The sequence below is a fragment of the Pyrgilauda ruficollis genome, unplaced genomic scaffold (assembly GCF_017590135.1).
Source record: "Pyrgilauda ruficollis isolate IOZ18807 unplaced genomic scaffold, ASM1759013v1 scaffold28, whole genome shotgun sequence".
NCBI lineage: Eukaryota > Metazoa > Chordata > Aves > Passeriformes > Passeridae > Pyrgilauda > Pyrgilauda ruficollis.
Genome location: NW_024524155.1, coordinates 10,265,102 through 10,281,280, shown reverse-complemented (window position 1 = coordinate 10,281,280; position 16,179 = coordinate 10,265,102). Strand labels below are relative to the sequence as shown.

Sequence of the window (16,179 nt, the reverse complement as noted above, 5' to 3'; positions counted from 1 at the left end):
ATTGTACTTCAACCTTCCCAGTCTCTATCACCTCCAAAGCTCCTGGCTTTTAACTCACTCTCCGTCTCATAGCAAGACGCTCTTCTGAACATCAGCCAACCTTTCAGAAGAAACAAAAACCTTCCATTATCATTTATGCCGTCCCCTTCCTAGGCTGCGAAGAGCGGGGATCACACAAGAGGAAAGAAGACCCCTGCCATGACCTCGGCGGTGCTCGCCCCTTCCCTGGAGCTATTTGCAACACGTAACTCTGCCCGTAAAAGGCATCAAAGGCAGCACCACACGAACACCCAAGGGTGAATAACAGATGTTTGTGCCTGCACGAGCAGCGCCGCTGACACCGAGCGGCCGCAGCGCGGATCCCAACCGGGATTCCCGCGGATGCTCCCGCCTTCCCTCGGGATCGGCCCTGGCCGGCGCCGCGCAGTGACGCCCCGCGCCGGATGACGTCACGCGGCAATGGCGGCGCCCAGGAGCGCACGCGGGGGGCAGCGGCGCTAACGGAAGGCTGGGCCTGGGCGGTCCCGCGGTCCCGCTCTGTGCCCCTCTGTCCCTCTCCGTCCCGGGGCTCCTGAGCGCGGTAAGCTCTGGGCGGCGCGGGGCGAGCAAGTGCCCGGAGCTCCCGCGTGTGGTGGCGGAGGCCGTGCTGGGCCCCGCCGCGGCTCCGGTGGTTCCAGGTGCGGGCAGGGGTGGGAGCGCTGCGCGGCCTGCTCAGGGGATTTATCCAGCGGTTCTATTTTATCTCCGGAGGTGTTCCAGGAGGGACGCAGTAGGCCTGGCCTGCCTGTTGTATTTAGTTATATTATAGTTTAAGTTATATTTTAGCAATATGTATATTAGTTTGAAGTTATATTTAAATTGTGTTATTGATACATTTAAAAAAGAAGTAGCATATTTATTCCGTGGATACCCGTTTGCTTGAATACCAAGGTAGTCTCCAGTCCTTGGATTTTAAGGCCTTCTTTTTTTTCCTCCCTCAGTTTCTTTTTTAGGTAGAAAATGAAGGCCAGAAAAGGAGGGAGATTTAGATCTTCCTTTAAATTGAAGCGAAAAGGCATTGAAGTAGTAGGAGAATGGAAAACCGTGCCGATTGACCCCAATCTATTTGCTGAGGAGGAGTTTCGAGACATAGTGTGCTTGGAGGAGCTCACAGAGTACAAGCTAGTAAGTTCTTCCAAAGTGGGGAAAGTAAAAGAGAAGAAGAGAAAGGCTGAGAGTGCTTCTGAAAAAGGCGATGAGGAGGTGGAAGAGCCTGTTGTTCCTCCAAAAAAGAAAAAGAAAAACAAAGATTTGAGAAGCCAGACAGATAAAGGTAATATTCCTAATGCAGCAGAAGTTGATGTGCTAGTCGATAAAGAGGCAAAGTGTAATGAAATAATCGAAGAAGAAGCTAACTGTGAAGACCATGGACATGTGACTGAGGGCACATCAAGCAGAAGAGACACTCCAAAGAAGAAGAAAAAGAAGGTGCCTAAAAACAAGGCACCTCAAGCACAGGAAGCCCTTCCATCAGTAGCTACTTCTAAAAAAGTCAAAAACTGGACAACAGAAGTTTTATCTGCCTCAGCTGATCAAAAAGCTGATGTGTCTGCATGGAAAGATCTGTTTGTACCTGAGCCAGTGCTGCAAGCCTTGAGCTACCTGGGGTTCAGTGCTCCAACTCCTATTCAAGCCTTAGCCTTGCCTTCTGCCATTCGGGATAATATGGACGTTCTTGGTGCTGCAGAAACAGGTACAAGTCTGTTCTACTGATCCTGGATGCTGGGAGCATCTGTTTCTCTCCTTAAAATGTAGCCCATGGTTGCAAGTTTTTACATGCAGAAGAAGCAGCTTTTATGTTTTATAAGGGAAGAGCTTTTGTCTTTTGCATATCCAGCGTATTAGTAGAGTTTTAAAACTTTGAAACTTACATGTTTGTAAGCATGGAAACTTACATGTTTGTAAACCTACATGTTGAAACTTACATGTTTGTAAACATGGGGACTCCCATCTTTAAAAAGCATGCAAAGCTTTGGAGTCTCAATGAGTTTCTTTTGGCAGAAGTCTCTTTTCCTGTTTGTCAAACTGCTTCCTGTTTTTGGAATGGTAAGGTGATATTCTGCAAAAGGCAGGATTGGTGAAGCAAACAGGGCCATTTCTGCAGCAGCCAAACACAATCTGTGGAGATATCTGTGGAGGTAATTCATGCTAGTGTGGAGCAGTGAATAAACACTGGGCACAGAGTTAAATGTGAATATGACCCAGGCACTGCTCAGAGCTAAAGGGGCCCACCCTGTGCTCTGTCCCCCGGCTTTGCCTGTATGTTGTCACCAGCCCTTCTCCCTGCTTAAAGTGCATGAAGTAAGTTATTACATTAATGATTTGAGAGGTAGATTCACATCCATCTTGTGCTCAGCTCATGCTTTCAACATTGCTAGCCTTCATGAAATATGTTATAGCTTCTTGTTTACTTAATGCTGTGAAGTCTCAGAACATTATGTTCCCTCAAACTTTGTTTCCAGTTCATACCTTTGAAGTTTTGTCTTTAGCAACATTTTTTCCCCTAACACACCTAGAGATAGGAAGCATAATTGAAAGCTGCCTTGGTTTAAAAGCTTCCTTTAGACTGTCTTCATTTGTTCCAGTTGATTTATCTCACTGCTTCTCTGTAAAGTCATTTACTGCTCTCCAGCAAGGAGGTATAGTAACTAATAAGATATACAGTCATTTGCATTTTTATTTTAATTAGAAGCTGCATTGATGCTATTAGCTTTAGTAAGATTAGAAAGCCCCGCAGGGAGTGTTTTTAAAAATGGAACTGAAAATTTGAATGGTGTTTTTGTATTGCAAAAAAGTGCCATTTTGGCAGTGCTGGTAAGCAAATTCCTCTCTAGCTGTAGGATGGAAAGCATGGCTGTTGGCAGGCTGTGTTGTTGCTTTATAACTTTGTATAATCCTGAGGCAGTAGGAATGTGTTTTGCTCATTTATTCTTTCATAAGTGAAATCCATATTCTCTCTAGAGAGTCTGTTGGATCATCATGTTCTTGTAGAAACTTGGGAGATGTGGACAAGTGCTTGTCAGGAGGTGCTGCAGTTGAGACAAGCTGAAACTCTCTAGTTCTTTTTTCTGCATCCTGCAGCACCTCTTAGCACTGGGCTTGAGGGAGGAATACGCAAAGTTAAAGAACTAATAATCTTTTCTAGTAGCAACATTGGGAAGACTGGGAAGATTTTGATATGGCAGTAGATTCATGTGCAGATCAGACAAAGGGAATGTCAAGACTTGTTTTTGCAGTGGGTCTAACCCTTGCTGTTCATTACTATGTAGAACTACTGAGGTTCCTCGTTAAGGAGCCAAATCTATGTGAAATTATACAATATGAAACTGTTTAAAAGAGCACGAGTTGGCTTGAACTGTAGTACCAGTATTTTCCTTCTTCTGGTTTTGCACACCTGTCTGTGGTATGTAGTTTGTGTGCTATAAAGATAACATGTCCAGTGAAGTGATAATTTGTTTAAATTGTGGGTGAATCTAGTGTCTGTAGAATAGTCCTGATTGTCACAGCCACAATCTGTCTGGGTGCAGTACTGACATTTGCACCAGCAAACTGCATTACGTTTAATTCAAAATCAGCAGTGCTCTTCACCTTCAAAACATATATTCTGTATTACCACAACCTTATTGTATAAGTGCTCTAAATACAGGTTATAAATATTTTCTGCTTCAAGTGCAGGCAGAAGTCATAAAATACCTCCCAGCCGTGCCGAAAGCTGGTTAAGTGGATACAAGACTTTGCAGCAGCACTGGTCAGGATGATGACACTGAGCTTATCTGTATTAACTCATATTAATACAGTTCTCTCCTTAAACAGGCAAAATTCTGTATTGCTAGGCAAACCTTTACAGCTTTTTGATATGGAAGGAATTGAGATGAGATTTCCAGAGGACTGCTTTCCAGCAGTGGCCTATTACAGGAATGGTGCAATAGTGTCTTGTCCTCTGAATGCTGCTTTCATGATTAGTGAACTGCTACATCTGAAAAGCTTAACTGGGGTGGATGTGCTACCAGGCTTTTCCTAATGTCTTTATTACTGATAGATAGTTCAGAAGGGAATATGTGGCAGGGATGTAACTTGCAGTTAGTACAGTGAACCCTTGCAATTAAACTTGCTTTTGACAAGCCCTGTCACTCCAAAGTGGATTCTCTCTTTTAAATTAGATGTATGTGTTCTGATTATAAAAGTATGACCCAGTGCTAGATCAGGAAATTAGACAGTGGAGTGTTTCAAAATACAGTATCTTAGAAAGTTGTAAATACAGGACTATAAATTGAAGATGGAAGCTAATCCTTCAAGTGCATTCCAGTTTGTCCTTGGCCTCGTTTGCTATTCCTTTATTTGGAGAATGTTGATTAGAACTTTCAATTAGGGCATGGTATTCTCCTTATGGGCTTACAGTTCTTTAAAAATATCTTGACTGCTACTGCAGCTTTTTAAAAACACTTCTAGAATAAATAAATATGCCTGACCTGCTAGAGATTGGAAAAATACCTGTTCCCCAGGAACAGGGGAATGGAGAAGTATAAAGGGAACAGGAGAAAAGATGCTACTGCTGCAAGTTTCTGGTATTCTAAAGATCATGAGTTTGCATCTGTTACAATGGTGTGTTTAAGAACAGTGTGTGATTGGCTGTTGCTTTTCTCATCTTTTCAAATAAATGACTTGTCAGTCTGTGTTATTATTCTTGTTTGTTTTTTTTGGTTTTTTTTTTTTTTTTTTTTAGGAAGCGGCAAAACGCTTGCATTTGCAATTCCAATGATTCACTCTGTGCTGCAGTGGCAAAAATCAAATAACTCAACAACCAGAAATGACAGTGTTTCTAAAGAGTCCCATCAGCATCATGATGAACCAAGATGGAAAAATGAGGATGAAGCAGAAAAACTAACCCATCAGCAGGCTGAAGATAGTGGAGATGAAGGTGATGCATCTTTCACTACAGGCTGTGTGAAGGTGCTGGAAAACATTGAATTCGATTCTGATGACGAGACACACACTGTTGACTGTGATAAAAACAGACCTCTTTTAGGACTGGTCCTTACTCCTACAAGAGAATTAGCTGTACAAGTAAAACACCACATTGATGCAGTTGCAAAGTTTACAGGTATGTAAATCCCAGAGGCCATGTTCCACAGCCAGATTAGACTGTGTTTGGATCTTGGCATTGGTGTTGAGACAGAATGTGTGCTGCACTTCCTTCCATAAAATCATAAAATTATTATAGCTTTTGAGGGGGTTAGAGTTTTTAGCCACTGATGTGTGAGAAATGCATGGAGATTCTTCAGTGACATGCATGTGGAAGTAAGCAGTTAATGTGAGCTGTTTGTTTTAAAATGTGTCTTCCTTCAAATAGGTATTGATTCCTACTCTCACAACACAGAATCAGTACTAGATACTTGGTGACAGCTAACCTTGTGCTAGTTTTGGGTAATGTAGGCTATACATAATTAATAATTTCATTATCTGTAAAAATTTAATTTTACATATAGCTATATATATATATATATATAATTTCATTTTTAACAAGCATATCAATCTTTGTATATACTGTATATGTATGACTTTGTTCTGTCTAATTTAAAAAAAAAAAGTTACGGCCATAAATATTTAGAGTAGATGGCATTGCTGGATTGCCTGACTTACTTACCTCCTGCAGCAGTCAAGCCACAGAAGTGTTACTGAGTAACATGCCTGACAAAAGCAATTCCCCCCTCTTCTTTTCCTTTCCAAACCAGAAGGCAGTACATCTATTAAGTGAATGAGTGAGGCCATGAAACTTGAAGACAGCGAGTTTTTCCCACTTCTCTGCACTTCTCCAGTACCAGTAATTGTTTATTTATTAAAGGGGATATGTAGTGCAAGACACTACTTTTAAGTCCACCTTCCTTTGGTGTCTGTATGTCCTGCTGTGCTCATCAGTCTGCATCTGATTACAAGGCTTATTTATGTTATTGTTTATTACAGGCTGAAATAAACAATTTATGTCATACAGTTCCAATAGGAGCAGTGCTATTTAATGTATCTGCTGCCCAAGTGATAATATAGTTGCTGCAGCACGAGAGGCAGTATTTTGATGTGGACTTATTTTTGCCTCAAACTCACTTTGGGAAAAATAAACTGCTGTAGTGTTTCACAAGTAATCCAGAAGAGAGATCTGGAAGCTTGTATATTGGAAGGGTCTTGCAAATTAGCATTGAGTTTATCATGGGCCAGTGTACTCTTTGAAGAAGTAGGGTGAAATAAGCCATGTGTGGAGTCTGCTTCCAAAGATAAACTCTTTTTAGTACCTCTGCAAACTACTTAAAGCTAAGGAGGCCTGTGCTACTGTGCAAGAATCAGTAATCGGATGGGAGCGTGCTTGGTAGGATTATTCCATAGCAAATAAGCAGCTATTTAGCAAGACAAGCATTTCTCAGTCTTATTCTTGAAAGGATCTTCTGGTTATTCTTAACAGGAATGTGTTTGTTCATGCAAATATAATTGAGAAAACATGAGACTCAGAAATTTGTATAAACAAAACTAACAGCTATGGACGTGATTCTTCATGCTGTTGAAAGACTGGTGCACTAATTCTTGGCATCTAACTATAATGAGGATTCTTCTGTAAAATTGAGTGCATTTCTATAAGCTCAGTGTTACATAAAACCCCTGAAGTTTCCTGGGCAAAATGCTTGTTGAAAGTTGCAATGTAGACTGTTTATAGCACTTCATGAAGCAGATTTATATAAAAACATTCACTGGTAAATTAGTGAAATAAAATCTGTTATTTATATGTTCTAGGCATTAAGACTGCAATCCTAGTAGGAGGCATGGCTGCACAGAAGCAAGAACGTGTGCTGAATCGAAAGCCAGAAATTGTAATTGCAACCCCAGGCCGTCTGTGGGAGTTAATTAAAGAGAGACACCCACATCTTTCAAATCTTCGTCAGCTCAGGTAAACGTGCCTTTTCAGATGACTGCTGGATACTGAACTGGGCAGCCCTGCATACTGGTTAGGTTTACTAACAGATTAAATAATTTAGACTACACAAGATCACCTATTTCTGTGTGAGTTTTTTATTGAAATGCACATTGGTTATTTTGATGGAGGGAAATGTCAGTTAAAGACAGTAGTAAAAACCTGATTTTTCAAAAAGGAAGGCTACTGTAGCTGCCCTAGCATACCTGGTGTTCCTTTTGGTTTATATGCATAATATCCTTTATGTGTTTAGCAGGAAAAGTTGTTCTTAAATGTGTCAAGTTCGTATTTAGCTGCACAAGTGTATTTTTATTGTGTGTTTTCTACTTGACAGGTGCCTTGTGATTGATGAAGCAGACCGAATGGTTGAGAAAGGTCACTTCTTAGAGCTGTCTCAGTTGCTGGAAATCTTAAATGATTCACAGTATAACCCTCGACGACAGACTTTTGTTTTTTCTGCCACTTTGACTTTAGTCCATCAGACTCCCACAAGAGTTTTACAAAAAAAGAATGCTAAAAAGATGGACAAGAAGACCAAACTAGAATTGTTAATGGAAAAAGTAGGAATAAAGGGCAAACCCAAAGTAATAGACTTAACAAGGAAAGAGGCTACTGTTGAGACACTGACAGAAACCAGAATCCACTGTAACACAAATGAGAAGGACTATTATCTCTATTACTTTCTTCTCCAGTATCCAGGAAGAACCATGGTCTTTGCAAACAGCATAGACTGTGTAAAACGCCTCAGTTCTCTCCTCACAATCTTAAATTGTGATCCTCTTCCTTTGCACGCCAACATGCACCAAAAGCAAAGGCTGAAAAACCTGGAAAGGTTTGCTGAGCGAGAGAGGTGAGTTGATTTTCAACTTCTTAGTTCCAAAAAGAACTTCCTTCTTTTTTTTCCTAGTAGAGAAAAAATGAAATTGCGTGAAGGGTGGTGGTGAGGGGAAACAACTCTGTTAGAGTAGGAGCAGGTTAGGGAAGTTCACTGAGGATGTGAATCCCCTGTTCATGAGCCCAAGATATTAACTTGGGATGTGAATTAACTTGAGGATGTGAATCCCCTGTTTATGAGCTCAAGATACTAATGATTGAGGATGAGGTTTCACAGTTCAGGGGATGAACTGGAGCAAGTTCAGTGGAAGGCCACCAAGATGCTCAAGAAGCACTGGCTCTGCAAGAGAAGAGGCTGAAGAGACTGGGTGTTTCTATTACTAGGAAAAGTATTTTGTGCGGAACTAGTGGTAACCCTCTGACACCATAAAAAAAGGTTATCCAGAAGATGGAGCCAGGCTTTTCAGAGTGGTGCTTGATGGGAGGATGAGGGGTAATGAGTGCAAGTTGAAATAAGTGATTCAGGCTGAATATGAGAAAAAGCTTTTTCTCTGTGAGGACAGCTGAGCATGGGAACAGGCTGCTTGTCTTGGAGTTTTTTGAGGCTCAGTTGGATAAAAACCTTGAGCAACCTGGTCCAGTCTTGCAGCTCATCCTGCTTTGAAGAGGAGGTTTTACTAGAGACCTCCTGAGGTCCATGAGAGCCTGAAATAGCCTGTGGTCCAGGAGCTTGTTGCTGATGAAGGAGCTGTCACTTGCCTTATGTTCAGACATTATTTTAGAACTGTCCTGCACAGCTCTGCCCGGATCTTGACTCTGCAGGTCATTTGATCCTCTGTTAGTTATTGAATCTCCCTAAACCATCAGAAAATTAACCACTTATTACTCATTTGCAGGTTTATTTATATAAATCAATATCCCAAGGGTCAAAGTATCTTTGAGCAGTGCGGAAGAAAGGGCAGTTGTGCCTTTCAGCAGTAGTGGGTAGCCAGGGTTTACCCAAGCAGACCTGTCCTGCCATTTTATGAAACAATGTTTTGGGGTCTCTTTGGCATGGCCTTTGGGAGGAGATTTTTCATGTCATTACTTCCATAGTCCAGAAGCCTCACAGTTTAGTCCTGCTGTGAACTGCTGCGTGCTGTCTGGGAGTTTGTACCTTGTTAATAGATCCAGGCATGGAGAACAAAGGTTGAATTGCTGTAATGGAGCTGCAGCATCCCTTGGCAAATGTATTGATAGCATTTGCATTGGTCAGGTGAAGTGTTTTCAGAGCCTGCAGTGTTTTCAAGGCAGGAAAGAAGTCTGAGACCATCTGTCATGGCCTTCTGCAGGTTGCTAGCTGTAGAATTTTCTGTTGTTATATCTGCTTTGAACCTTGTAGCAATAGAGTATGCAGTCAGATGCCATAAAATCTTAAAAAATTTCCATCACCTGGAAGTTACTCATTTCAGTTGCTGGGAGATGTTTTTAAAACAAACTGTTCCATATCCTGGGGAGACTTTTGTCTCTGTAGAGACTGCTTATATAAAAGAACAACATTTTTGTTCATCTTGTCTAGGGATAAGGAGAAATAGTAATTGTTAGAACAGAACTTCCCCCCTTTTTTCTAGGTTTTAATTTACTGAGAGTATATTTGAGTGCAAGTTGGTAAAAAGATACTTCACCCCCAAAAACTGTTATTTAAATAGATAATGTTAATAATGTTATTTTTCTCAACTGGTGAAACTCTTAATAACATGTCTGTACTGCCAGCGGATCAACTGTGTTGTTAATGGTGGGGTCAAGGCAAGCTAAAGAAATTCTTTAGAATCTGGACAGTGCACTGAAAAGTGTAATGCAGGGGCACATGCACCCCCTTCCTCATTGAATAGCAATTTTTTCTAGCATTTTTGTGAACTGAGAGAGAAGAAAAACATAGGAAAACAGGATCCAGCAAGGTAGTGCATTTATTTCTTGAACACAGAGTAGACATGCTGAAGGCAACACTTGCATTTTAAATTTTACTCTTAAGAATTATTGTTTCAAGACTGCCCTTGAGGTAAATTGGTTATTGTTTCTGTAAGGATAAACAGAATGCATATGTCCTACAGATAATACAGTATAAACCTGTTTCTTAAACTGATGTGGTAGAATTCTAAGTTGTTGTATTTTATGTTCCTTGGCAAATTATTTACTCTTCAATTTTATGTTCATTACATTTTGTCACTTCTCAGCTGTGTCCTCCTGACAACAGATGTTGCAGCTCGTGGTCTTGACATTCCTAATGTCCAGCATGTCATCCACTACCAGGTTAAGCATTTTTAATGTTTTTCCTTTTACTGTTTTGGTTTGATATGAGTTTTTGCTGATCCAAATCCTGAACACTGTAAAGCTGTAATTCTTGGTCCCATGTATAGTATAGTCCCAAGTATAGAGATTAAATCATTTAACTGTCCTCAGTGCTTCGTACTTAAAGATCTCATTTCTGCAGTGACTGACTGGAATAGGTAGCACTTTATGAATGTGTGATTATGTATAAGAAATGACATAATAGATATGATCCTCCTTGCTTTTTGCTTACCTTTTATATACAAAGGTGTCAAATTACTCAGCCTTATAACTATTCTCTGAGGACACACAAAATATTTTCCTGCTTTGCAAGTGAAATGACAGGGGGTCAGAAGTTAGGAGAGACTCACAAAAGGTTACGCAAGGAAAAATTCTGGATCAGAGAACACAGTGTGTCCTGACATCATCTTTTAAATTATTTTCATCTGTGTTACGTGCAATGTACTGTGTGTGTAAAAGCCAAGATTCTTTGGCAGCCTCTTGTCCAAGGCATGCCAGGCTGCTGGCAGCTGTGCTGGCCCGCTCATGGCTTCTCTGGGCTCCTGCAGGTCCCCCGCACCTCGGAGCTGTACGTGCACAGGAGCGGCCGCACGGCCCGAGCTGCCAACGAAGGCCTCAGCCTGCTGCTGATTGGCCCCGAGGACTTGATCAATTTTCGGAAAATCTATAAAACATTGGAGAAGAGTGAAGAGCTGCCATTTTTCCCAGTTGATGCCAAGTGCATGACTTCTATTAAGGTAAAGTAATAATGGTCTTTTTGCAGCATGAGTAGTTGCTTGCTTATTTATATTACTGATATGATTTTGCCTGTTGTGTTCTTTCCAGGTTTCAGATGAAATTTACTCTTGAGGATCTGGATTAGAAAATTAAGTTCATTACACTTTATATTTTTTTTAAGCAATATCTATGATTTCTCGTCAATAACTGGCCCAAGAAAGTTGTTCAAACATAAACATCACTTACTTTTTTCCAGAAACAGTATAAGGAAGTGGATATGTTTTGTGGCTGAGGAGCTGGGATGGCACTGCTAAGTACATTTTTTAAAGCCTCTTATGTTAGGAACAAACTAGAGAACAGTAGGAGGTTCAGGGATATTCAGTGGTCTTCACCTGCCTCTTCCCATCTGAAGTTGTGAGTTTTATGCATTTCTAAAAGTTTTTGTACTTTGAGGCCACAGCTGCCACTGAACCCTGTCAAACTGAGTGTGTTTCCCTTTCCTAGGTTATTGCCCATTTTAAAGAGGATTCATTCACACACTCACAAGACAGACAATGGTTAGAATTTACAAAACAGTGTGTTTAAGAAAGCATCTAGTCACTTCAGATTTACTACTTCTTAAATTCTATTTCATGTCTCAGCATTCTCTTAGCAGTTTGGATGGTCAGTCATACACAAAAGGGACATATTTAAATACTAGATTTTAAAGGAATCCAGCTGGGGTAGAAGTGTCTGAATATTGCACAATCATTGAGAACAGGGAAGAGTGAAAACAGTCAGATAATGCAGCAGATGTCTTCCTCATTTTGATTCAGGCTTACCTACTTGTATTGGACTAAGCCCAGGGTCTACCCCAGTGGCAACAGCAGTATCCTCACCTTGGGAATGATGGCAGGAATTTTCAAAACCCAGGCTTGCTGCAAATAGAGTATTCCTTTCAGGAAATGCAGCTTTCTGAAAGAGGAAAGAAAACCAAATAAATGCTTCCACGGATTCATTTTTTTTCTCCTCTTGGTAGTAATGAAGAGAATCTGATTTCCACCCCTGTCTCCCCCATTGTCCCCTTCCACCCACTAAATGTTTCTAGTTACTGAGAGAAATCTGTTATTTTGAAGACTGTTGCTTCAGAGAATCCTTCTGTGTTTCTTGATGAGTAGTTGTTGGCTCTTATAATGCTCTATCAATTGATGGGCAAATAAACGTTGTTTCTACACTTTCTTTTTCCTGTCACCATCTCACAATGATCTCTCCTAGCTGTAACAGTGCTCCTCTCCCCAGAAGAGATCTTTGTAATTGTAGTTGCAGGACTCCAGCCTCATAAGCCCTCGCAACAGTCAGATCTTATTTAGGCTTTGTTCTGGGTTTAATCACAAAGTCATTGTAGTTTGGACTAATAGTGCTGTTGTTTATGTCTGTCCCATTGTCCTTCCCTCCTTTTGCATGCCTTCATTCAAGTTCAGGAAAAGTCTGAAGGGGTTTCACTTGAGAGGAATAGAATTGTTGAATCAAGATAGATTTAAAGAGGACTTAAATTTTACAGAGATGGAAAAGCTTACTTTAAATTTCTTGTAATGATCTAACAAGTGACTGACTTAGTAGTCCACTCCAAGTGTTACTTCTTCTCTCTCTCTCTCTCTGTAGTAATTACTCTTGCAGTCGTGGCTGCTGCTGCTACTGTGCAGCACCTGACTATTAAGATTCCTGCGTGGTTTTGTTTTATGCAACTTTAGGCACATTCCAAAGAGCAGAACTTGCTTCTAGTGGTTCATAATTACTGTTAGTGCAGATTTTCTTTCTGCAGTGAATTAGTTATTTGTTTGGCCCAGCTGGAAACCTGCAGGTCAGGTTAAGTTTGCTGGACATCTTTGTTCCACCTGTGTGCAGCTGGGAAGAAGGACAGGACATTGTGTCCTGTGCCTAAACAAGATCCAGATGCATTCCTGAAAATATCATCTGTTCTTTTCATATGGCCTGCAGGAGTTCACTTTCTTCAGAGTGGAATGAGAGTCGTGGCTGCTCCTTACTGCTGAGACTAATAACTCTGAGATCAAGCTGTACTATATAAGTATGTAACTTGGAAATGATTGGTGTCTGAATCAGGGTTTGTTCTTGATGTCTCTCAAATGTTTATAATGATTCATTCATAGAAAGTTAAGATTCAGGTATGTTTAGTAATCGAGATGTTTTAAAAGTCAGATTCTGTCATGGATCTAAGGAAGGAGAACGCTAGTGAATGATGATGTGTTTATTAGGTGGGATGTGAGTAGGGAACAAAAGTGTCTCTTCACCCCAGTTGGATTGCAGTGCCTTCTCTCAAACACTTACTCTGCTGCAGTACCCCACATTTAAACCTGATCATAATGTCTAAATGTACTTTCATTGCAGGAACGGATGAATTTGGCAAGGCAGATTGAGAAGGCAGAATTTTTCAACAGTCGGGCAAAGCAACACAACTCCTGGCTCCAGCAAGCTGCAGAGGCTCTTGAGATTGATCTTGATGATGACATGTTGATGGGCAAGTAGAAAATGTTTTTTCATGAATATGCTCAATAGGGCCCATAGTGCTGGTGTCCAGAAGAAGCCTTACCATGGCAGAGAAGCTTCAAAAGCTGCAGGGCTGGGGGGAAGGAAAGGGGTGTTGGTGCGTGGTGTTAGTGGTGTTTTCAGGATGGTTGTGCAGCTGGAGCTGAGGAAGCAAGGTGTGACTGTTCTGGCAAGTTGCAGACAAGTCTACATGTTGAACAGACCAGAACTGTTGAGCTTCTGGCAAACATGTCAGAGTAATCTAAGCAGCCCAGTATGTCCTGATTTGAGTCTTGTCCCCTCTTGTCATAGAAAAAGCTGTTTCCACACTTCTGCTTCTCTCTCCCACTCTCTTGTAGTCAGGCATCAGGACAGGAGCCTGACAGCTCTGTGTGGGAACAACCAGGAAGTGCTAGGGAACACCAAATATTATGTGAGCCTTAAGTAGGTTGACCTGTGTGGGCTAAATGGCCGATACATATATTGAAGTTGACAAGGTTTTTGGTGGTTTGTTAGAAGTAAATAATTTTTTACATTTTTAAAATTAAATATTTTGCAGGCTGTAGCTGAGAGAATGTGTAGAGCTATACAACTGCAAGTAGCTATTAGTTCAATGCCATGAAATTTTGCAAAGCTTTAGATGCACTGTAAAATGCTCCTTTGTGTGTTCATATTTTGGGAGCTGAAGGTATGATTTCCCACCAGTTCTTTGAAGGCAGGCTGAATAGGGTTACTGCAGAGGTCACTTCAGATTAGTCTGGCTCTAACCTGTTAGCTGCTAAATATGCCAATGCCTTAATTTTGAAACATGTTTAGAATCATGTCTTTCTTTATTCATGCCTGGACTAGCTGCTTCTCAACCACTTTGCAAGCAAACACTAACCATCTCTGTCTGCATTGTTCAGGAGTGCTTTCAGATAATTAGCACTCTGCTGTCTTGTTTTGACATAATCTGAGTATGCTGTGCTTTAGAATGAGTTTCCAAATAGCACATCCAGTCCAAGTAAGTTGTGACTCTCAAGTGAAACACTTTGTAATTGCCACCCAGAAACCTGCCAGGCTTATGCTTTATAGTGTACAGTCTCTAATTCTTGTGTGGCTTGTTGGAGACCAGTTAAACTCCCAGTCATTCGTGCCGTAAGTGAAGTGCCTCTTACACAGTTACCATAGATTCAGTAATGTGCTTTCAATTTTACCTTACAGCAAGCTTGATTTCATTTTTCTCCTCAGTTCAGGCCTTAACTATCGTTACTCAGTAGTCAGGATTCTTTTCAATCTCATTATCTTGTGAACTGCCTGGGTGATCTGAAAATGTCACAGATGACTGGGAGTTGAGTGACCTTGTTAGAGAGAGAAAGCTGGGGTCAGCATCTGCCCTTATCAGGTCTTACAAACACCTGCAATGCAAGTTTTTTTCTCGTTGTAACATTCTGTATCTTTGATTTCTGCCCCAAGGAAGAAAAGCTAGTGAGCAAGAAGAAAGCCAGAAGCAAAAGATGCTGAAGGGGATGAAAAAACAGCTGAAACATATGTTGTCTCAGCCACTGTTTAAAGTCCTTATGAAAACCAAGTACCCAACACAGTCTGGAAAACTACTCTTACCTCAGACATCAGACGGCATTTCAGCTCTAGGTGCCATGTCCAAAAAGCAAGCCAAGAAGAAGAAATCAATAAAATAAAATTAGACAACAGCAAGATCACAGAAGCAAGGACTATCCTCAATCAAGGCTGTCAGTGCTTATGGAGGAACCCAGCTAGAAGACAGATTGTGTAAGGTTGTTGCCTGTGTATTGGTTGTGCAGGCACAAAACAAAATGCTGATTTAAAAGGCTTAATTAACTTCTGGTTAGTTACTGTTGAATCTTGTCTTGGATCTTGTTTTTTTTTATGTTCTTATTTTTTTCATAAATCTCTATATTAATAGAAGTTAATTAGTTTTCACATAGTTCTGATAATTACTCCACTTTGTGAGATGGGTAAGAGTTACTGAGTGGAATTCACTGTGGGCATACTCTAATGGTAAAACTTGATTTGAATTTTAATGTTTTGAAGGACAGGGGAAGGTCAGCTATATACAGTGCAAGTACAGTCTGAGTGGTAGTGGGAGGTTTGGCTTTTACTGCCTCCAGCTCAGTGTGAAAGGCAGAAAATGCAGATAATGTTGCAAGTAAGTCTACAGTTCTGGTTATGGAAATGTCCAAGTTTTTTTTCTCCTCTGATAATATTTCTCAATTCTTTTCTCCACCAGGTTTAATTCTCTTAGTCCTGTGTTAATACATTAAATTAATACAAAAAAAATTGGGGTGGCAATGGACCAGGACTGACCTTGGGAGATGAGTAGATTTCTGAGAAATAAGTGTTGTTACTCAGTGTTTTCTTGATTAATATTTGAAGTTAAGCCTGTATTTGAAAACATGTTAGAACCATGATCTTCACTGTAATAGAAGAGATGATGTTTTGAAATGTCAGTTTTGAAGATTGTGCCATGATAATTATGCTTTTAAATGATTTTAACCTGATCTGGGCAAATATTTTTTAAACTGTTTTTAAAAATATGTCAGAAAAATATATTTTGAATTTTTGTTAAATTATATCTGCCATAAACTTCAAAACCTGTGTCTGTTTTTAGTTACATGAGATTTCTAAATCCTTCATAGCTGATGCTGTTTACACTTAGCAGGCAAGGAGAGGGTAAAAGCACCCAAAAGATAAGACAGTGGAATCTGGAATCTGTATTGGCGGGAGGAGAGGTAACCTTCACCTGCTGGCTCTGGATGAGGCTT

The 16,179-nt window shown here is 40.6% G+C and overlaps 1 protein-coding gene across 1 annotated transcript; it reads left to right on the top strand.

Annotated features, from left to right (window-relative positions):
• Positions 1–433: 433 nt before the first annotated feature.
• Positions 434–15,966, top strand: DDX24 (DEAD-box helicase 24). The gene is made up of 9 exons (XM_041471992.1): positions 434–580; positions 981–1,732; positions 4,763–5,140; positions 6,817–6,970; positions 7,329–7,844; positions 10,042–10,117; positions 10,705–10,893; positions 13,259–13,388; positions 14,852–15,966. Exons 2-9 carry the CDS (start codon positions 1,000–1,002, stop codon positions 15,073–15,075), a joined length of 2,400 nt encoding a protein of 799 aa, XP_041327926.1. The 5' UTR covers positions 434–580; positions 981–999; the 3' UTR covers positions 15,076–15,966.
• Positions 15,967–16,179: the final 213 nt, after the last annotated feature.